The sequence below is a fragment of the Halichoeres trimaculatus genome, unplaced genomic scaffold (genome assembly GCF_033239565.1).
Source record: "Halichoeres trimaculatus isolate MK-OKI-2021-1 unplaced genomic scaffold, fHalTri1.1 fHalTri1_scaffold_18, whole genome shotgun sequence".
Taxonomy (NCBI): Eukaryota; Metazoa; Chordata; class Actinopteri; order Labriformes; family Labridae; genus Halichoeres; species Halichoeres trimaculatus.
The window spans coordinates 26,565,645-26,586,382 of NW_027437196.1; the positions used below are offsets into that span (position 1 = coordinate 26,565,645).

At 40.3% G+C, this 20,738-nt stretch overlaps 1 protein-coding gene across 8 annotated transcripts in view; it reads left to right on the forward strand.

The window, feature by feature from the left end:
- Window positions 1-20,738, forward strand: part of LOC141807671 (uncharacterized) — a 170,740-nt gene that overhangs the window by 30,170 nt on the left and 119,832 nt on the right. For 6 of the 8 annotated variants that reach the window (XM_074693815.1, XM_074693814.1, XM_074693818.1 and 3 more), the window contains exons 2-3: window positions 12,335-12,523; window positions 18,713-18,769. In XM_074693815.1, coding sequence (XP_074549916.1) covers window positions 12,337-12,523; window positions 18,713-18,769 — 244 coding nt within the window. In that variant the 5' untranslated portion in view covers window positions 12,335-12,336. The remainder of the gene's footprint in view (window positions 1-12,334; window positions 12,524-18,712; window positions 18,770-20,738) is intronic. The other 2 variants (XM_074693816.1, XM_074693820.1) reach the window with 1 other exon arrangement.

Here is a 20,738-nt window from a genome sequence, read left to right on the forward strand (position 1 = left end):
TTCTGTAGTTATAATTACAGTTTACATAGGAGCGCCTGCTAAGGAGGGTTTTTATGATATGACACCTCAACATGACAGGGTGGAGGTTTGCCCTGTGGCTGTACTGGAGGTGTGATTTACAGGGTGTGAACAGGTATCAGATAACAGAGTCTGTCACCCCCTGCCCCCCTTTTCCCTTTCATGTAAACTAACTGAGGGAGGGTCCTGGTGTGTGTACGCATGTCTGCTCATTTCAGAAAGGAGTCTCTGAGTCTTTAAAGAGAGAAGCATGATACACCTTTGACGCACACCAGCAGGTTTATGTGAGATCCTGGGTTTACAGAGCGGTTCATGACCGAAGCAGAAGTAACACTTCATGTGTGACTGTTTCAAATCACTATTCAAAAGCTAGCTGTACAGGTAGGGCATTATGTTGCCTTATGCAAAGGGACTGATTATTCAGTAACACATTAGAGCAGTGTGTTTGAAACTGGACCAGCAGACAGTCCACCGCACAATGAGAATGGTTTGCATGTTAACCCTGTCATACAGGGGTTCAGTAACACCTGTAGCACATCCTGTCAGCAGACAAAGCAGTTTGTTGTCATTGATCCATGAAGCAAATGTGTGAATAGTGCTTTCCTGGAAATTTTCTAGATACTGTGAATCAACAATGTGTGTGCAGATTTCCAGAAAAAAGGATGCAAATGGTGCTCATAAAGAACTGACTGTTAGCTTCAGTGCATCCACTCTGCATGGCAGGGCTCATTTGAAGTCTTTGACTAGTATTGCATTTTATTTTAGAACTGCAACATCTATCAAAAGTTGAGTCAAATAGAAATCCTAAAGGACAAAAAGTGAAGACCCCACTAGCTAACTTGCAAACGAAGCAAGTTCAAGTTAAAGAGGTCGTCTGCTTTTTTTTTTTATATTTATAACATAGATGTAAAGCAGCAATGCTGGATGTTCAGACTGAATGAGAGCAGATTTTCAAACCTCCACACATTCATAAGTTGTAGAAATTGCTGACTCCAAAAACTGATCAAAACAGTCTTTTCGAAGAACAGCACAAGATCTCCACAAGATATTAATAAGACTTGCTGAAATTAAGAGGTCATTACATAAAGGTCTTTGAATTGGTTTATGACTCATTGGAAAGACAGGCTTAAAAAGCTTTGCCCCTGACAGGCCTCCAGAGAGCTGGCCAATCAGAAGGAAGGGGGCTTGTGGGGCAGGGGACCTTAAAGAGACAGCAGTGAAATCAAAGTGTTTCAGAGACTGAAATGAAGGATTTCTAAAATACCTGTGTAAGGAAAAAAACGTTTATTTATTTTTTTTAACTTTTTAGCTTATCATGTAAATATACTACAAGAGTACCAGAGGGACAATATAAAGACTAATCATGATCAAAGTACCCCACCTTTAAGGATTGTGATCAATAAACATTCTCTGACCAATGATGCGAGAACATTTCCTGTGGCTATCACACATTCTCTCTTCTCCATTTCAAACAGAGAGTCCAGTTCATAATCTTTATGAGCTATTTGGGTGATATCATACAAACTGGTCTTTATTTCCAAGAATTTTTTTTTACTATAGAAATCATACTTGTGGATGCAGTTATTTTTGTCCTTGGATGTTAAAAATAGTCTAACATGTCAGTTTCCTAAATACATTTGAAAATTTAATAACAATGTTAAAACCACATAAAACAGACTGAAAACATTTTCAGAAAATGGCATTGCTTTTTATTTTCAATATAAAACTTAACGTCTGAGTGAGTACGAGTAAACACAAGTTAATCCAGTCTAAACACCTTAATGAGGTTAGAGTCAGAGAGCTGCTCCATCCAAGTTAGAGAGAAAAGATGCAGTTTGTAATCAGATCCATCAGGGTGTGCATGAACAGGTCCTCTGTGTGCATGTGTGTGCATGTGTGAGTGTGTGTGTGAGAGAGAGAAACAGAGAGGGGGAGAGGCTGTGAGCTAAAAGTCTGTTGTCAGCAATCTGTGTATACGAGCTGGAGCAAAAAGCAGAAGTGTGGCTGCTGGAAAAAAAAAAGAGGAAATGACCCAAAATACACGCATGAAGACACATGAAAATAAATGTTCTGCGCCAGTTATTTCAGGAAGCTGATTTTTTAGACTTTCTGAGCATTTTACAACAAAGGAGATGATATTAAAATGTACATTTACTGTGCATTTATTAGTTTTTCGTCTCTCTCTGTTACTGTTGGAGAAGAAGTCAATAGCAATAACCACAGGAACATGAACTCATTCAAGCTGCAGCCTGAGCCAGCATTCTGATGGCACACACACATACACACACACTTCAACAAAGTGGGCTGAGGGTTAAGAGGAAGTGTCCCACCTCAATTAGAAAGTGACATCAGATGTGAGCTTTGCACTGAGTGGTCACAGGCCGGCTGCACACTTCCCTCCTAACCCATGTTGAGACAGTGCACAGTCAGTGTAACACCCAGCACTCAGAGGTCTAACTGCATGAGAACTATTGCTCCTACATGTGGATGCACGCAGCTTTAAAGAGCATTGCATTATGAGCGGTGACAGCCAGAGTTGCTGATTTCAGTGATGCATCAACAAAAACTGACATCTATTGATAGTATGGCCACAAAATAAACCACTTAGTCTTTACCAGGAGTTTTAAGACTTCCATTTTTGTTCATTCGTCAATAACTTCTTTTATTTAATTCACATGCCTAAACCAAATGGTATGACCCAAGTTGAATCTAGTTATCCCCTAGAAATGTGAAAAATGGGAAACCCAAACTAAAGGTCACTGTGTTCCTTAAAAAAAACACTGGCTTAATAGTTTGTAGACTAAAGAAATTTTGTTGGGCTGAAACAATGAAGTGTTTTTTCGACCCAACTTTATTAAAGACATCCTCACACCATGTTCTGGCATATCCTCCAGTCCTTTTCTTGACTTTCTCAGCTACCTTGGAAAGAAAATGACACACCCTGATCTTTCTTTTTCTAACCATCTGGCAGCAACACTTTCCTTTGTCAAGACAAAGTATAAGACAAAAGAGGACTTTTCTGGTGTTTTTCCCTTCAGGTTATAATGCTATGATAATGTCTCCTGTTAAATGTAGGTCATCTAATGTTCTTTGTTTGAAGGATATTTTACTTTTTCAAATATTTACAAGTATGTCATCAGCATCAGTTGGTGTCTTACAGTCATCCTGTGGGAAGCACTAATGGATATGAGCTGCAGCTGCAGTGTTTGGTGGAGGCAAACAACCTCAAGGCAGTAATTCTTGTTTTTTAAATGATAGGGTTTCCAGATCTCAGCTGTAATGGGTCGTTAAAATGATGGCCATCGCTTAAAAGGCCAAACAAACAGGAACACCTAAGCTGAAAGTGTTCACTTCTTGATACATGACATTGTTCTGCATTATTGATGAGTCAATCTGAATTGGTGTGTGTGTGTGTGAATGTTTGTCTTTCTCTACACGTTAGCCCTGTGAAAGATCAGGATGTACCCCACCCTGAGCTGGATGATTGGATTAGCTCCACCCCCCTCGACCCTCAAAGGAGAAAGTGGTAAAGAGAAAGGATGATTGGTTTAAAGGCATTAGTCAAGAGTAAATTGTCTCTGGGTGACCCCCCCAAAAGGCTGCCAGGGTGTATTATGGTGTCTCTGTTTGGAGACTATTTACCTATAAATTTGTTTCAAAGCCCCATGGGAACTCTTAGAGTGGTCTTGAAATCATCTCACTTTTATATCTTTGCCTGTTCATAATCCACAATTTCAAATGAGATTGGTAGTCCCAAAATTAGTCATTTCTAAATTATATTTTTCAATATTCATGCTCAGTTCAGACACTCCCTCGAGAACTTTAACTGTAGACTGAAAGTCCCTTCGATGACATGACACTGGCTGGCAAAGTTTAACAGTGAAAAGACAGATCTGACCTTTTACTCCACTGAAAAAGATTTCTGTGGTTTATTTTGTCCATCAATAAAATGAAGAGTGAGGTTACGTTAGCTCTGCTTGGTGAGGTTGGAGTTGGTAGATGAGCTCTGGTAGGACATAACACGTTACGGACATGTCTCAGAGCACAGCACTGTAAGGAACACTGAACAGATAGTCTGCTCACCTTCTGGACACAAAATTACAAAGTGAGTCCACAAAGTTTGATTGTTGTCACCTTTCAAACAATAGCTCTACTTAACTCAGATACTTTACTTTTGTTGTGTTGTATCTGGTAAAAAGTTCTCGTGAACAAAGAGAAGTAGTGTTAAAAGAAGATCTGCTCTCCAAAACAAATGCATGCCTTAGTAAGAGTTATATCCTTATATCCTTGGTGCTCATGGGAAACGCTGTCTTTATACCAGAAAAAGCTTACAATTCAGGCCACAGGTGTCTGTGCCCTTTGTATTTAATGCACTTTTTTATATCCTTAAAAATGTTTCTGCGGCACTGTGTGTAAAGTGAAGCACAGTTACCTCATCATATTACATCTTGTTCCCAGATTATTAAAATAAATCTGCCTCCATTGTTCAGTTTTTTAGTGAAACCTTTCACCATAAGGTCCCCTCCCTTTAGTTGGTAGGTGACTTCCTTTAGCTTTAAGGACTCCTGTGAGGTCAGTGTTTCCTTCAGCTCTCTGTCCATGTGACCTCTCATTATAACAGGTTTATAATGCTGTGAGAGTAAAGAGCTGTTGGTTGTTTTATAGCCACATTGTCCTTGAACAGTGATCGGTGCTCTTACCAAACCATTTTTAGTAGTCGGGTTAATGCAGCTAGAGGAAGACGTAACGTGGATGTTAATGCCGCAAAGTTAGTTTAAGCTGTCTGGTCTTATAAAAGTCTACAGCTCCTGACAGCAGGCAGCTCTGTCACAGGGTACCACCTGCACCGTCATACACTTTAGGTCTGAAGGGGACAGGATAAGCCTCTTATTCACCTTTTAATATTTCAGTTGTATTTCAACTGGGGGATAGCTGTCTTTCTTTTCATGCTCCTGTTATTATTTAAGTTGCCTGGAGCAGTTGTTGCTGCAGAGGAAGACAACATGTGAGCAGCTCTTGTTTTAAAGCTAGTTGGATGCAGCCGTTGGAAGTAATGTGGTGCGCAAAGAATGAAACCCTGGACCGTTAGCCTGAGAGGTAATAAAGAGTGAATGATTCATGAAGAGTAAACATCTTATCATAAACTCAACACACTGTAAGATTTCACTCAATGTTTAACCAGACGTGGTGATCGGATGCAGGTTGTAGGGATTGTTATTTCAGACACGATCAGCCCTTCAGTAAGACACTGAGCCAGCTCCAAGGATCCTGACCCCGCTGCTCCTGGGGATTAATCAGACACTGCATTACATTGTGTCTTCATATATTAAAGAGGACACGACAAAATGCAGAGTGATTTTTGGGATTAGGTTTATGTGTTGCGTCATATGTGACCATGTAAGGGGCTATAGGGTCTGGGCTGATGTGCTGCCAAGGTTCAGCTTATGGAAAACCCCTCACACACTCCTCTCTGCTTCCTCTCCATCTGTCGCTTTCCTCACAGTTCAGACTCATACATTTTACATCAGTCATTCACTCTTATAGAGCTGTACCTACAACATGTTGAATTAAATAGTTCTACATCAAAAAAACACAGACGAATGGTCATCATATCCAGACTTCTTTCTTAATCTGAAATAAACACACAATATTAAGAAAGCATATCCAGCTGACATCCAAATATGTGTTATTTCTAATTTATTGCAACAGATTCAATGGAGATTTAGCCATCTAAAAATGAAAGGCCACCACTGCTATTTCCCACCAGAATCACTAGTCAGCTGAACAGATCATTATTTCAGACATTGTAGATATAAAATGCTAAATGTGTCTAACTGTGTGTAAGTTGTAACTCTCTTTACAAAAGATGCATCTTGTGCAGTTTGGTAATCTTGATTGAGTAAATGGAGATTAACTGGTGTGTAGGATGTTTGAACTAACTGACATATTACCACTCCACTGGAGCAATGAGTAACCAGCACAGGTAGGATGAATACTATTACTATAACCAAAACAGCACAACCATGTTATATAACCACTTTTTTCCCAGGAGGCACAGGGGGAATCAGAATATGTTTAGGGATGTCAGATGTAATGGTTTGAACAACATGGCTTCAAAAAGAGAAATACCAAGCAAATTTGAATTTTTACAAAATAATGCCAAAGACAACTTACATCCTGAATTCTATCTAATTTGACTTGAGAAGTATGATCACCAAAGAATAAAAACTAGAAGAAAATAGGCTAATGAACTCCTAGCAAACAAAGTGACATGATGAACAACACAGCTACAAGCTAACGTTAAGCTAACATTAAGCTAACTTTGGCAAATGTTAGAGATGCTAAAAAAAAGTATATTTCTTTTCAGCAAAGTAAAAATAGGTCCCTAAAATACAATGCTGCCTCTTCTTAGATCAGATGTGGCCTCGTTAATTTTCTTCACGTTGAGTTGATGTTTGCTGTGGGCTGCTAGGTGGCGCAACAGTTAGCGCTGCAGCCTCACAGCAAGAAGGTCACGGGTTTACTGATTCCCAGCTTGGCTGGTGGGCTTTTCTGTGTGGAGTTTGCACTCCGGCTTCTTCCCACATTCCAAAAACATACTCATCAGGTTAAATGGTCACTCTAAATTGTCCATAGGTGTGCGTGAGTGAATGGTTGTCTGTCTCTATGTGTCAGCCCTGTGATTGACTGGCGACCAGTCCAGGGTGTACCCCGCGTCTCGCCCAATGACAGCTGAGAGAGGCTCCAGCCACCCACGACCCTGAACAGGATAAGCAGTTCAGAAAATGAATGAATGAATTAGAGATAGACCAGTGTGGGTTCTTGGGGGGCCGATACCGATGCTGATTATTAGTTGGCAAGGAGGCCGATAACCAATATTTGAAGCCAATATTAATTTGCAGTCAAAGTGACAATTTTGGCGTAAAAAAATGTGAACAATACAAACTCCAACACTTAACTGCATTCAAATACCTTCAAGCATCTGCTTATTAAATAGATCCCAGGCTCAGCAGCATGTTTTATAAAGTTAAATGAAAACTTGTGAAAATAAATCACTAAAGTTTTCTACAGTAAATTAAGTTTTCCAAAATTTCTATGTAACTGCAATAAAAGTGGACAGGATGTAATGTAACAGGCATTTAATGCAGTTGAATTATTTTTCTGTTTGGTTTCAGATGGCTGATTTTAAATGACCATTTAGGGTTTCCATAGTGTAGACAGGGAGAAATTCTGTGCAGAGTAGCATCAGAGCCAGGGTTTCATATTGGCTGTCAGATTTTAAAAAGGCTGATGTCGATATGCCCCAAAATGCCAAATATCGGCCCCAATAATCGGCCCGACCCATAAATGGTCTATCCCTAGAATGAATGAGTTGATGTTGTGGTCCACTGCTCAACTTTATCCAAAGAAGACACTTTTCTCTGTTGAGATGTGTCTGTAAAATCTCCCTGTCAACCAGCCTCTCAGGGTACCTTGTGTCGTAGCTGCATTTGACCATTTTAAACTTAAATCTCTGAAAAACCTTATCAAACCAAACAAAAACTGACTTTCTGCAATGTATTTGGAATAGGAATGGCTACATGCACTGTGATTGGCTCACCAGGTTAGAGGGCGGGACTAAGACGTAGGTCAATTTAAGGGCGTGCCTCAATTACAGCGGCTGTAACCTGTGCCAGAGTGGCTGTAGATTAAATGCTAAACCTGTGCTGTGCATCATTCCTTGTCTCTACTCCTCACATCCTCTGGCTCTCCTCAACCGGCCTTTCTGAAAAACCAAGAATCAAAGAATAACTAAAAACTGTAAGAATAACTGAAAAGAAGAGAGAACAAATAAACGAATCTAGTTTCAGTCGTCTTTTACTTTCCAGTGAAAACCAGTCTAGTGAAAGCCTCTGTCTCATTACAGTAATTAACCAATGATCTATAAACAGTCTGGTGTAGAGTACAATGACTTGAATAACTTTTGCTGCTCTATCATTTTCTTGTGTGCCCATCCTGCTGTCTCTTTGTTTACATCCAGGCCTGGTGTGGTGAGGCAGATTAAAAAGAGGCTTAACCTTCACCTCTGCTTTTTTGGCAGCCGGAGGACACACACACCCAACCTCCCATGAGCACACAAACAGCCTCTTTCTCTCTCACACACAGCTCACACAGCTAATCCATACATACATGCACTCACACACTCTGAGCATTTGTTAGCAGACAGCACAATAGAAACTGCCTCTTCTGTGGATTTCCTCTCTTTGTTGAACCCAGATTATTTCCGAGAGGCCACACCAAAGTTGTGAGCAGGATGTGGAGAACAGTAGCTCAGACTGTGGTACCTTACTGGGGGTCACAAAAACTCCTGATGAGATTTTCCTCTAGGGTTAAAAAACATCCTCCAGTCTGGAGTGGGCTAATGAAATGTCCAGCTCGTGTGGTCATGAGGGCAGTGACGGTAGAAACAGATCCTGAAATCAAGGAAGCAGTTTGAGTGTCTCAGTGTTCAGATGGCTGCTTAAAAATTATCAGCTGGTACATTCGGTGGCACTGATCCCTCCGCTGTGCTCTGCAGCTGGCACTGATGACTAACTGTATACCACACACTCACACACACACACACACACACACACACACACACACACACACACACACACACACACACACACACACACACACACACACACACACACACACACACACACACATACACAGATGATGTGGGGTTAAATATGGAAAGTGGGGCAGTGTTTCTGACCAGCATGGCTTTGTGGTGCAGGCAGTGTTCCTGTGACACACCCTGCTCTCAGCTCTGGGGGCTCTTTTCGTCTGCTGCTGCTGATACACTGAAGTCAGGCGTGTAATGAGCTCGCCTACGTACAGTGTATTTTTATATTCCTGCCTCAGGAACAATCACTGTGACACTTAATGTAGAGTTTCACTGTATGATCTGATAACATGGATGTGTGGCTCTATGGCTGACTGTCCTGTTACTGATTGATCTGCTAACTGCTGTTGCTCTTAACTGGTTAATAGGGGCTCTTAAAAGATCAATAACACTATCAGATTGACCTAAAAAGGGATTAAAAAGATGCTTTCTTCACCATTTTCCTTTCTAAACACAGTAATTGGTTCTAGAAATGGGTGTTTGGCATAAATACTCTTTGACAGGCACTGCTAACGATTTACCAATTATTCAAACCATTTCCCCTGCCCGTGAAAAAATAAGGAGATAAAGATCTATCTAATGGCTTTGCAAAGTTGTTTTCAGCTAGTAAAAGAATGATATGGATATGATCTAAGCAGCAGCTGTTTTACCACTCGGCACATTCTGAGACTTTCTCACATAGTTTCGAATGTTATTATGTTATCATAGAAGTTTTTGTTGTTTAGTGGCAAAAAGCGAACAGATTTCAGATGGACTACAAAACGTCTTCACGTTATTTCCCAAGGCTGGTGGAAAAAAAAAGTCGAAAAAGTAGATTGTAAGGATGAGGTGAGCACCACATGAACTATTTGATTTTTTAATATCCATCATTATTTTAAAATATTCAAATATTACAACTCATCCCTCGAACATGGAAAAATACAAACTTCAGGCATGAAAGTTTGTGTAGTATTCTGACACTGGTTGCATTTTCAGATTTGTAAACATTTCTGGAGTATTTTACTTCTACTTGTCAATCCTAAAGTGATCTCCAGTGTGTGGAGGAGGCTGTTGAGTTGCATTGTGTTGTAATAGCTCATGTCTCTGAAATACAATTGTAAATCATTATCCTAATTGTATAATGGGACGTTATTGAAGGTACAGTGTGTGGTATTCAGCAGCATTTATCAGGATAATGAAATGAGTGTATAATCATCTGATTATAAAGGTTAATATGTGGTTGTTAACTTATAATGAGGCCTAGAGATCTACAGAAGCAGCAGCTCCCCTCAGGGCCATGTGTCTACTGTAGCTCAGACGGGACAAACTAGTTACGTGTGCTTTGTGTGTGTGAATGAAAGCGAAGTTAAAAGAAGAAAAAGAAGAAAGTGGTTAAGTGTGAAATAATTTGTATTTGTTTTTTATGTATTTCTTAGGCCATCCATTTTAAAACATCTTCTGTTTTTTTATAAGAAGGTGTGTAGTGTACCCTTAAAAACAAAGGAGTACAAAATACTAATGGTACTTCAAACATGTTTCAACTGTGTTTTCATTTATAATTCAGCAAAACTGGATCAGAAACATGTCTGCTGCCGATGCTTGTGTCCTGAAAGCTCTCCGTGTAACTGTGTGACTATTATGGGTGTCCCGACCCCATGCTGATATCAGATATTGGTCTGATATCAGCAAAACAAAACAAAACAAAACAAAACAAAACAAAACAAAACAAAACAAAACAAAACAAAACAAAACAAAACAAAACAAAAAACAAAAATAAAAGCAATTATTGGTTCTACATCTCCAATACAAGCAGTCCATTTCAGACTCTGCTCCAGCACTTCTATCCAGTGCCCTGATCCAGGATGCAGAGCTGATGTGCTCACAACAACAGTGTGTGCTAAGGTGCTAACTAATTAGCAAGAAGTTGGAGTGATGTCGGCTGTGTAGCAGTATTTTTCGTTAAAGTCTGAAAATGACTTTGCAACTATAGCTAAGGTAGAGCCCGAGAACCGTGAAATTTTACTACAACCAACCTAATCATTGAGTTTGAGCAATAGTACTTGAAGAAGTGACAAAGGTGTGTTAATATCATTGATAACAGTATCAACCAAAACCCAAGGCTTCAGTATAAACATTGTATCAGAAGTGAAAAGGTTGTATCAGGACCCCCTTAGTGACTATGATAGTATACTTAAACCAAAATCATCAGTTCATCCTGGATGTTGGGATCAGAGCTCTGTGCCTGCTGGATGAACACCACCAGATCAGGAAACGACAGCTCTGTAAAAGGAGCATCATTCTGAGGACTTTCCCCTTACAGTGTTGTCTAAATATTCTGCACTGAGCTCTTAAAAGACAGGGGTAAGCAGCTTTGAGCCACCTGTGCCAGCTCACTGTGGAGTAATGAGCTGATAATCCAGCAGAGGGGGCTGTGGATTTATTTTTCATGTGTTCATGCTTCTGTTTGGGGAAGCACCCTGATTTCAGAGAAAACATGGTCTGAAATATACAGACATCTCTTGTCACAGTCTTCATACAGATTTTAATATCTGTGGAGATGTGAATCTGCCGTCAAATAAAGGCAGAAATACTCATTCATAATATCACAAGGAAGGTGAGGCAGCCAGGTATAGAGGAAGCATCAACATAGGAAGATGAAGTTGAGCAATAATGTGCGACGTGTTTTCTGTTGGTGTTGAAGATGGATAAACAGAAAGGTTTTGAGCCACAGATAAAGGCTTGCTGCCACCGGCACCGGAGATAATCTGGCATTATAGTTGGAGGATGACACAACATGACTCTGCAAATTCCCCTGCTGGTCATTGGTCAGCTGAACTCCCGGATGAGCCGATGACTGCTGGGATCTGGTGACTCTGTGTGTGTGTGTGTGTGAGTCCATGTTTAGGTACAGATTGTACTGCTGTGCTCTTCCAAGTCATGCATTTATTTCATTCACTGTAATCCCAGCTGGTGCTGTGCCTCCTTGTGGTTGAAAGAAGTATTACAGGCAGTGAAAATAATAACATTGAAGAGATGAGTCCAGAGGTGAGGCTCAGACATAGACTTGCCGTGTGTTGCTCAGGAGCTCTACAGCAGGATTAACGTCTGCCCTCTCAGGGTTTTTAGTCCAGTTTATTCCAGCTCTCGTCAGATTTCTCCGTCATCGCCGAAAGAAAGCAGATTAAGTCATTTTGTTTGTCGTTCTTGTCACATATAATAGCTCCCAGGGGCGGTGATGCAACAGGCTGTGATTTTGTTTTCCTGTTGTTATTGCGTAAGCGTTGGGTTAAAAGGGAATTTTCCAAGTCGCTTTCTTTATCCATCTCTCTCTTCATGGTTCTGTCTCAGGCCAAATATCCTCCACTCATCTTTCCCTTCACTCCTTTTATCTTAAACTCTCCATTCAGCCTCAGTCAGGGGCTCCTCTTCTCCAGTTTGCATCTATAAAACATTAACGTCATAAATGAATTTGGTATTTCTCACAGTTTTATTCCAAGTTTGGATTTTGTGTTGGAGAATCACAACAATATTTAGGGTTGTAGTTAAAATGAGTTTAACTATGATCACTGAAACCCTAAATAAGTTGTCATATTCTTTCATCTCTTGTGATGAATTGATTCACATTTGAAGCTGAAGTTTAACACATGTCCTGTCCTCTCGTTCCTCCCTCTCTGTGTTTCTGTGCAGCCATGGCGGAGTTAGACCTGAGTCTGAGTGACGCGCTGACAGACAGCGCTCCCCAGCAGGGTCCCGAGAGCCTGGTGGAGAGGGACTTTGTGGCCCAGCTGGAGGCGGAGACCTTTGACGATCAGGTTGGGGAGACGGTGGGAAAGACAGACTACATCCCCCTGCTGGACAACGACGACACCAGGGCAGGTGAGGCTGGTGGGACGCGACCCAGGGGAGCATGTGAGAAAATAAGAGACAAAGAAATGAATGCTCATCTCGTGTTGTTCTTTCTGTTTCACTGACCAACACACACAACAAGTGAGAAACTGTAGTGAGGCAAAGACGTAAAAGAAAGGAACAGTTAGATGGTTAAATAAGAAACTTCATCGTATCATAACTGTCAATGTGAGGAGTTTTAAACTAATGATGAAATAAGCTCACTCTGATACATGAGCCTCCTAATGACCTGTGACATAAAGTGAGATTAGCAACAGGATCAGTCATTTCTTTGCACAAAATAACATCCATATTTTCAATTTCACTGGTTAAGTTCAGTGGTGTCAAGGAAGTTAGCGAGCAGAGGGACTTTTTTCTTTGGATGCTGGAGCAGAATGCGGTAAAAGACTTTTTCTGTTGAAGTTTTAAATCAAAGGGGAAGCTTGACAACTTCTAGTTAAAAAGCAAAATGTCTGATTAGGATCTAATCTTTATGCTGGCATGTCAATCCTTCTCTACTTGAGGACTGAGGATTTTTTTTTTAGGTATCTATCAGGACATCAGAGCGCACATCATGAAGTCATCATTCATGAAAATGAAGTAACTTGTGCGGTAATAATGAAGAGTTTACAACGTTTTGTTGTGACGTCTCACATTCAGTTGATCAATTTCTGTAAGGCCAGACTTATATAATTTTTTAATTATTATTTTATTTAAACATTATCTAACCAGGTTGGTCCCACTGAGATTAAAAACCTCTTTTTTTCAACCTGGCAAATACAGGCAGCAAAAAACACAAAGTTACAGACAGGAAGCACAAAAAGACACAAAGCTTAAGATAATGGATAAAAATCAATGGTTCATACAAGACTTCATGATTGTTATCCAAAAAGTAGGATGAAAAAGTCCTGGACTCTGTGTATTTGCTTTCACAATAAAAGCACACTGAGGCAAGAACCACATATTTATAATAGTGAGTGACCGTGCTTATGGGAAATGCAGTCTTAAACGAAGCCTTCTGGAAAAACATACTAAGGATTCACATTTCCTCTGCATCTTCATTCCTTCCCTGAGCAGCATGCTGTTTCAAAATAAAAGTCCATACATTTTTATCAAGCATAATATTAATCTATAATCTATTATATTGATGTTTGTAAAACTTCTTCCTTAAAGACGACCCAACTACTAAAGTATGAAAATCAAGCCAAAACTTTTTACACAATTACACAAGAAGAATTTGATTAGAAATAAAAACAAATGTGCTCTGCTCCTCTCAGCCCTTTCAAGGTCAGAGCCACATCTGTTGCATCTGAGTAATTTGATTCTTCTCAAAGTTTGAAGAAACAATGTTAACTCAGAGCCCGCTGACGAGCATTATGGAGAAAATTGAATTAAGAGAATCACCCGAGCAAAGCGATACCCATTACAGCCAATCACTGAGTCCTTGTTTTGAGTTGATTCGATGATACAATTTGACAAGCAATTCAACTTTTCATTCTGGACATAACCACAGACTGACTTATTTCTGCACATGTTGAATAAAAACCCAGGGTTTAGTTTTATCCCTGCTGACCTATATCTTCCTCCACAACTCTATTTTGACTGCACCTCTCTATCGAATCCACTCTGTCCTGCGCTGGGTGACACCCCGTCTTATGCAACATGAGCTGCAGCTGCTCCAGTGTGACTGATAGTATCAGGCACCGCTGGACACTGGCTGCCATTTTGGATCTGCTGGGTTGCCATTCAGCCACGGGGGGAGATAGATGCCCAAAGATAAACAGGCACGGCGGTCGTTGCTTTAAATATCCAAGCCAAGTAGTACAATTTGGGGACTTGGCACGATAATGTGTGCCATCTCAGAGCAGTTACCCAAATGGCCCTGCCTGAGTCAGTGAAGATGCTCCTGGTCCATCCTCGAGGTTCATTTGTCCTTGTTCAACTGGCCTGGTTATGAAAGTCGGGGTCATGGCCTCATGGATGCATAAATTACACTTTATTGTCCACTGTGTGCAAAAGGAGTGAAACAATGGAACTGAGAGCATCTTTGCTTGCTATTTAAAGTCACAGCGTCTAGCAGAGGGAGGAGAGCTGGAATATGAAATAAGGAAATGTTGATGTTTATGACCTTCTTGTGCTCGTTGCTGCTTATTAAACTGAAACAACTAAAGGTGTGAGCAGGAGAACGTGTCAAACTACTATCATACCGCTGGATATCACCAATCACTAAAAGCTTTTTGCCAAATAATATTTGTTTTTAAAAATTAGAATAAAACAACAGCGTGGCAGTGTAGAGGCAGCTGGGCAGTGTTAGCTTACTTTCTTTTGTTTCTCTTTTAGTACAGAAGAGTCTCAAAAAATGTCCATACTGGTTTGGTCATATATTTAGTTACTTTTAAGAGACACAATTCCCCTTTTTTAAAAAAAAATTAAGTAAGTCATCTTTTAGCACTTAACATCCCAAAATTTAGACTTTGTTGCTCAATTGTTTGTATTATTCTTGTCTCTATCATTTATTTGTTCTTTTAGTTATTTTGCCTATCCTCCTACACATGAAACTATTCTAAAAAAAAGAAGAAGTGAATATTAGAGAAGTAAACTGGTAAAATAAACTCAGTAGTGACGTTATATGCTGCCTTATGAATGTTTGTTTTTACAACGTGGCAACCTGCGGACCAAAAATATGAGGCAATGCTGAAGTGCTAAAATCTGCTGTTCTTTGAGTCTCCACTCGAGGCTGGCTCCAAAAGTACAGGAAGTCACACACACACCAAGCCAAAAAAGCTGTTTTCAAAGCAGAAATTAACCTATTTACAGCCTGGTTCAAAAAACGTCTCCTGTCTGAATCACTAATCAGCACACTGTACAGGGGTTGAATTTTTTTAATAACTCGGCCGTTCAGAGGATATTAAGATTGCGAGCTTGCCAAATCAGCGGCAAAGCTCAGGGTCACGTGACCAACAGGCGCCCTAAAGCTGTACTTGCCACTTCCAATATAGCCAAGATAGCTGTTGTGCATCATTTTCCGTTTCAGAAACAGACGAGTGACGTCGGGGAGACTGCGTCCATGTTTTATACATGCTATGGTGTCCACTTGGGGCTGGCAAAACCACATACACACTAAGACATAAGAAGCTGTTTTTACAGTAGAAATAAACATGTTTACAGCGACAGCCTTGTACAAAAAATGTCTCCTGTCTGAATCACTAATTTCACTTTCTGCTCATACTGTACAGGGGTTTAATTTTTTTGTAATACAGCAGTTTAGAAGATACTTAGATTGTGAGTTTGCTAGGGATGCACCGATCACAATTTTCTGGCCGATCACCGATCACTAATCTTTTAAAAATCTTGACCTGCTGATACCGATTTTTATTTTTTTATTTATTATAACTGACAGCATATACCTTTCATGTTCCAATCTGATTTTATTGAAAATCATTTAACAATACCTGTGAAACAATAAAATCTTCATGTTTTAACTTAAACAACCAATAAAGTGTCCTGAGTTTTAGTTTTAGCTACAAAGAAAATTAAAGAAATCGGCACCAATAGATCAGTGCATGTCTAGAGTTTGCCCAACAGAGACACAGCTCAGCTGGTTGACAGGTGTGCGCCCTATAGCTTTTGGCGTGGGGGCTCATAGCCTGCCCCACTTCCAGTATGATCCAATTAGCAGTTTGATTCAAAACTGTGTTTCAGAAACAATCAGGTGACGTCACAGAGACTTTGTCCATTTATTTTAGAACAGAAACAGCCTCAAAAAAGCTTTACAGCTGCCGTCAGGACGTTATCAGTAATGGTTTTCACAACCTATGAAAGAAAAAACACACAAACAAAACAAAAAACATATGTAAGAAGAACACTGGTTCAGTTGACAGTCATTTTTAATCTTTTTTGAAGATTTCTTATGACATATGCAAAGAAATATGATGAGTATTGTTAAAATTGTATTTTCTTCAAATATTCAAGATGTGATCAGCAAAGACTGTTTTACTCATAGGGGGCGCCAAATTTACACCAACTTAGACTCCCTTTCGGGGCCTTTAATAATCCTCCTGCTTCAGAGTGAGAGCGGATGGAGTTCCTTTATTTTAGTTGCTCGTTGAGGTGGATACAGCTCCTGAAACACACTGATAGGTGTGTGAGGAGGTAAATAAGCAGATAGGTAAACAACAGAGTGAAGAAGCAGATAAGAGGAAGTGACAGTTAACTGGGCCTGACTCAGCTTTCGGGCCTGTTTTGGTAACCCAGACACTCCTCAGACAGTCAGACTGCATGCGGGAACTCTTGGATGACAGCCGGCTGGAGGACGGGCCGTGGGTGGCGCTGCCAGAGATCGACTGTGGCATGCTGTGTGCAATTGTACAAACGCAGACGTGCTGACACACAGAGTGCCAAACAGAGAGAGAGTGAGGCAGGCAGGCCGTAATTTATTGTCCTCTGTCAGCAGGAGAGACGAGCGGAGGAGGCACTGCTCTGTTTGTTGTTGTTTTTGTGATTTGATTTGATTGATTTGATGGTGCTTGATAATCGTCCTGTGTCTTTGTTTTTATCTCTGGTGTCTCTCTTGTTTCTCTGTGCACAAATGCTTCACACCTTGTTTTGTCTGTGTCATGCATGTTGAAGATCCTGCTGCATGTTTTCAAACATATCTGTCTTTGTACTCTGCGTGTTTGCATGTCGTCTACGGAATGCTTCTGTTCAAATTTGTGGCTGTGTGTGCTTGCATGCATCTTTTTGTTTGACATACCTGAAGAGGCTTTGTCAGGTCAACCACTCATCTTTTGACCGACCTTTAACCTGGTTTGATCATTACAGTAGCATGCTGCAGGACAAACCTGCTTCAGAGCAGAGGCACAGTGACACCGCAGAAGCAGAATGTAAACATGGGAAAAAGCACAAAGTGAAAGAAACAGGCGCCATGTTTATAACTTATTTAAAGCCATTATTTTTCATTTATTTGTGATTTTAGTCCTGCTTTTGGTTGAAGTTTAAGAACTTACAGATGAGTCACTGATCTGTCTTTTTTGTTATTGATGTAGACTGTGGAGAAGTCTTTACAGAAAGGGCCCCAGTCTCATTTGTGCTATCATTAGCATTCAGACCATTAAATTAGCTGCTAATGTTTTTACATTAAACACACGATCCACAGCTGATGGCAGAAAGAAATGAATGAACACTACCACAAAACGGCTGCGCAAGAGAAGATCTGTAGTCAGTAGGACTGGGATGATTCGATTCTTTCACAATTTTTTGATTTATTGCAAGCCATTGATTTTCCAGATTTTGCTATTTTTACTTTTCTTTGGACACCAGACCAGGTGAAAAAGTTCTAAATGATGATGATGGTGTCGGACTACATCATACTTCCCCAAAAATGCAAATCACATGTGAGTCAATTTTTAGGATTTGTTTAGGGGATCTGAAATCTCATCTTTTTTCCTACACAGCTTGAAAACAAAGACTAAAATGAAGGATAGAAATTTGAAAAAAGAGAGAATAGAAAAAAGAAAAAACATTTTTTTTTAGTAAAAATCATAATTTAAAATTGTGAAACAAAAAATCCTGATACACAGCAGAGAAGTGTATGTATTGTAAAAATTGACTGTGGTAATTTTCGCATGCAACAGAACTGGTTCGGTAACAAGTAGGTTTACAAAAAAGAGGAGCAGGATTTTGTAATTTGGTGCAAAAGCAACTTCCACTTTTATGAGACTTCAATGGGACAAGATAAAATCAAAGTTTCTTTTTTTTTTTTTTTTGTCAGAGCTGCGTGTGGTCCTGGTGATAGTTCATGTGCTTTGTTTGTCACATCCTTCTGCACATGTGTGTGTGCGTGTATGTGATGTAAACAGCATCAAGTGCAGTGATGCTGCCGTCAAATGTTACACAGCATCCACTCCTTCATGCTGCCCTCTGCCTGTCCCAGCCTAAATCAGTATGTGTGCTATTAACAGACACACTGTTAGGCCAACACACATACACACACACATACACACACATGTAGTTTCAGCCGGTCATATTTTCTTTCTCCCCAAGCTGTCAGACCTCAGAGAGGCAGTAATGTGTTTGTTTCTGTGTGTGTGTGTGTGTGTGTGTGTGTGTGTGTGTGTGTGTGTGTGTGTGTGTGTGTGTGTGTGTGTGTGTGTGTGTGTGTGTGTGTGTGTGTGTGTGTAGACTCGGGTACTGCGTTGGAGAATGGAGAGCAAGAAGCTCATGGGGTTCAAAAGCCTGGTAAGACATTCCATCGTTCCCTCAGTCTGCTCCGGCCGCCTGGTCACTTTCATCCTCAGCCTTCAAGTCTTTTTTCTATCTCGCCTTATGACCTTGTTTACTTCCTTCTTGTCATTCACTTCACTTTGATTCAGAGTGTGTGTGTTTTCATGTGTGTGTGCTGAGCTATCGGCAGCCAGAGCAGGATATGAGCTGCTCTCAAACATCTTTTCAGTGTCTTCTTGAGAACACGGCTGCTGCTCTGTGTTTTTTTCTCTCAGCTTGTAAATGTGAGCACCTGGGAGTGTTAGGCACGGAGAAATAAGTGAGAATACTCAAAAGCTTCTTTCTCCTTTGAGAGTTAAGAGACTATATGATCGTATAAGCCCCTAAAGAGGCTTTAAGATCAAATGAAACAGCTGACTGTGGGATGCTTTTTTTTCGACATTTATGTTTAATCTGTAGGAGCAGAAAACTTTGTGAGATGAAGGGAGAACACGTCCCAGATATCAACACCTATAGTGAAACGCTGGAAAAGAGAGAAATACCTTTTTTCTAAAAAATATAGTCAAACAATGTTGGAATGAAATCCAAAATTCAGATTTCATGCTCTTGCCAGCTGAGCTGTCCAGTGATTCATTGCTTAACTCCTGCACTGAAACCAAACAAGCTACCCCTTTAAGAAACCAGAAGTCAGTCAGTCTGAAGGTCTCTGACTGAGAGTTTCAGTCTCTGCATGAAAGAGCCGAATGATTAAAGCCTACGACTTAATTTTCACTCAGTTGTGAAATGCAGATTATCCATTTGAACAAAACAATCACATGTGCGTTGTCAAATTGGCGTCCTGATAACACTGATTGCACTCCTCTGAACAAAGTGACTAACCACCGAAGCACTGAGGCTGACTCAGATGAGCTCCTTGCACTCAGCAGTCGTTTTGTTGCTCATGAATGAATTGCTAAAGTGTTATCTCATATTGGAGCTAATTAGCCACTGAGAGGAGATGCAGCTCTTCAGGGGAATATTTATTGTGTCTAATGAACTGTGCCTCAGTTTTCCCCCTGGCTGTCCACTAATACTGGAGCAGACTGAGGGAAGGGCTCAGTCTGATTCTTCTGTTGGGTGTGAGAGTGGGTGAAGGAGTGTGAGTGTGAGATTTTGGAAAACAGTTTATCAGATTTTATTTTTTTTCCAGTACCCTCTCCATTTTCCCCCTCATCTCTCAGCCTCTTGATCCACACACACTGCTGCTGTCCCCTGTCACTCTTTCCATCTGAATCTGCAGAGCTGCTGTGCATGCTGTCAGTGTGGAGAGGGTTTTGCATGGGGGTAGATAGAAAAAGTATATGTTTTAGGCCTCCTGCACTGAGAGCATGATTACCCCACATCTGCACAGATCTGTAAAGTAACATGTTCAAAATGTTTCTGTCAAATTGAAAAGTCATAGACAGGTTATAAATGTAATTTAGAGTAGATGAGGGAGAGAAAAGAGAAAGTGATGCAGACATCAGTCTGTGAGGGAAACATTAGCCGGTCTGGTTTTACAGATGGAAATGATTCAGCATATGAAGAAACTATATCAAAGCAAACTGTGGATATCAATAAATCAAAGAAGCTTGGGGTTGACAGATAGAGAATGAACGGATGGAGCATCATTAGTGGGAAACAGTGGCCAATGAATCAGAGTCAGATTTTTTTACAAAGTGGTTTTTACTTTACAAGGAGTTTGTCTTGGTCTGTTGGTGCAAACAGTTAAAAAAGCAGATAGCATAGATAAAATATTTTAAGAATAAAAGAACATATTGTTTGCATGCAAAAAGTGAAAAAGGAAAATAAATTATATACATATATAAGGTGATATAAAATAAACACATGTATAGAATAACTGTTAGTGAAGTAAGAGTTGTGCATGATGGCGCACATTTGCAACATTTGTGCATGAATTTTTATGACGAGTGTCTCTGGGGGGTCAGGGTCTTTGTTGATGAGA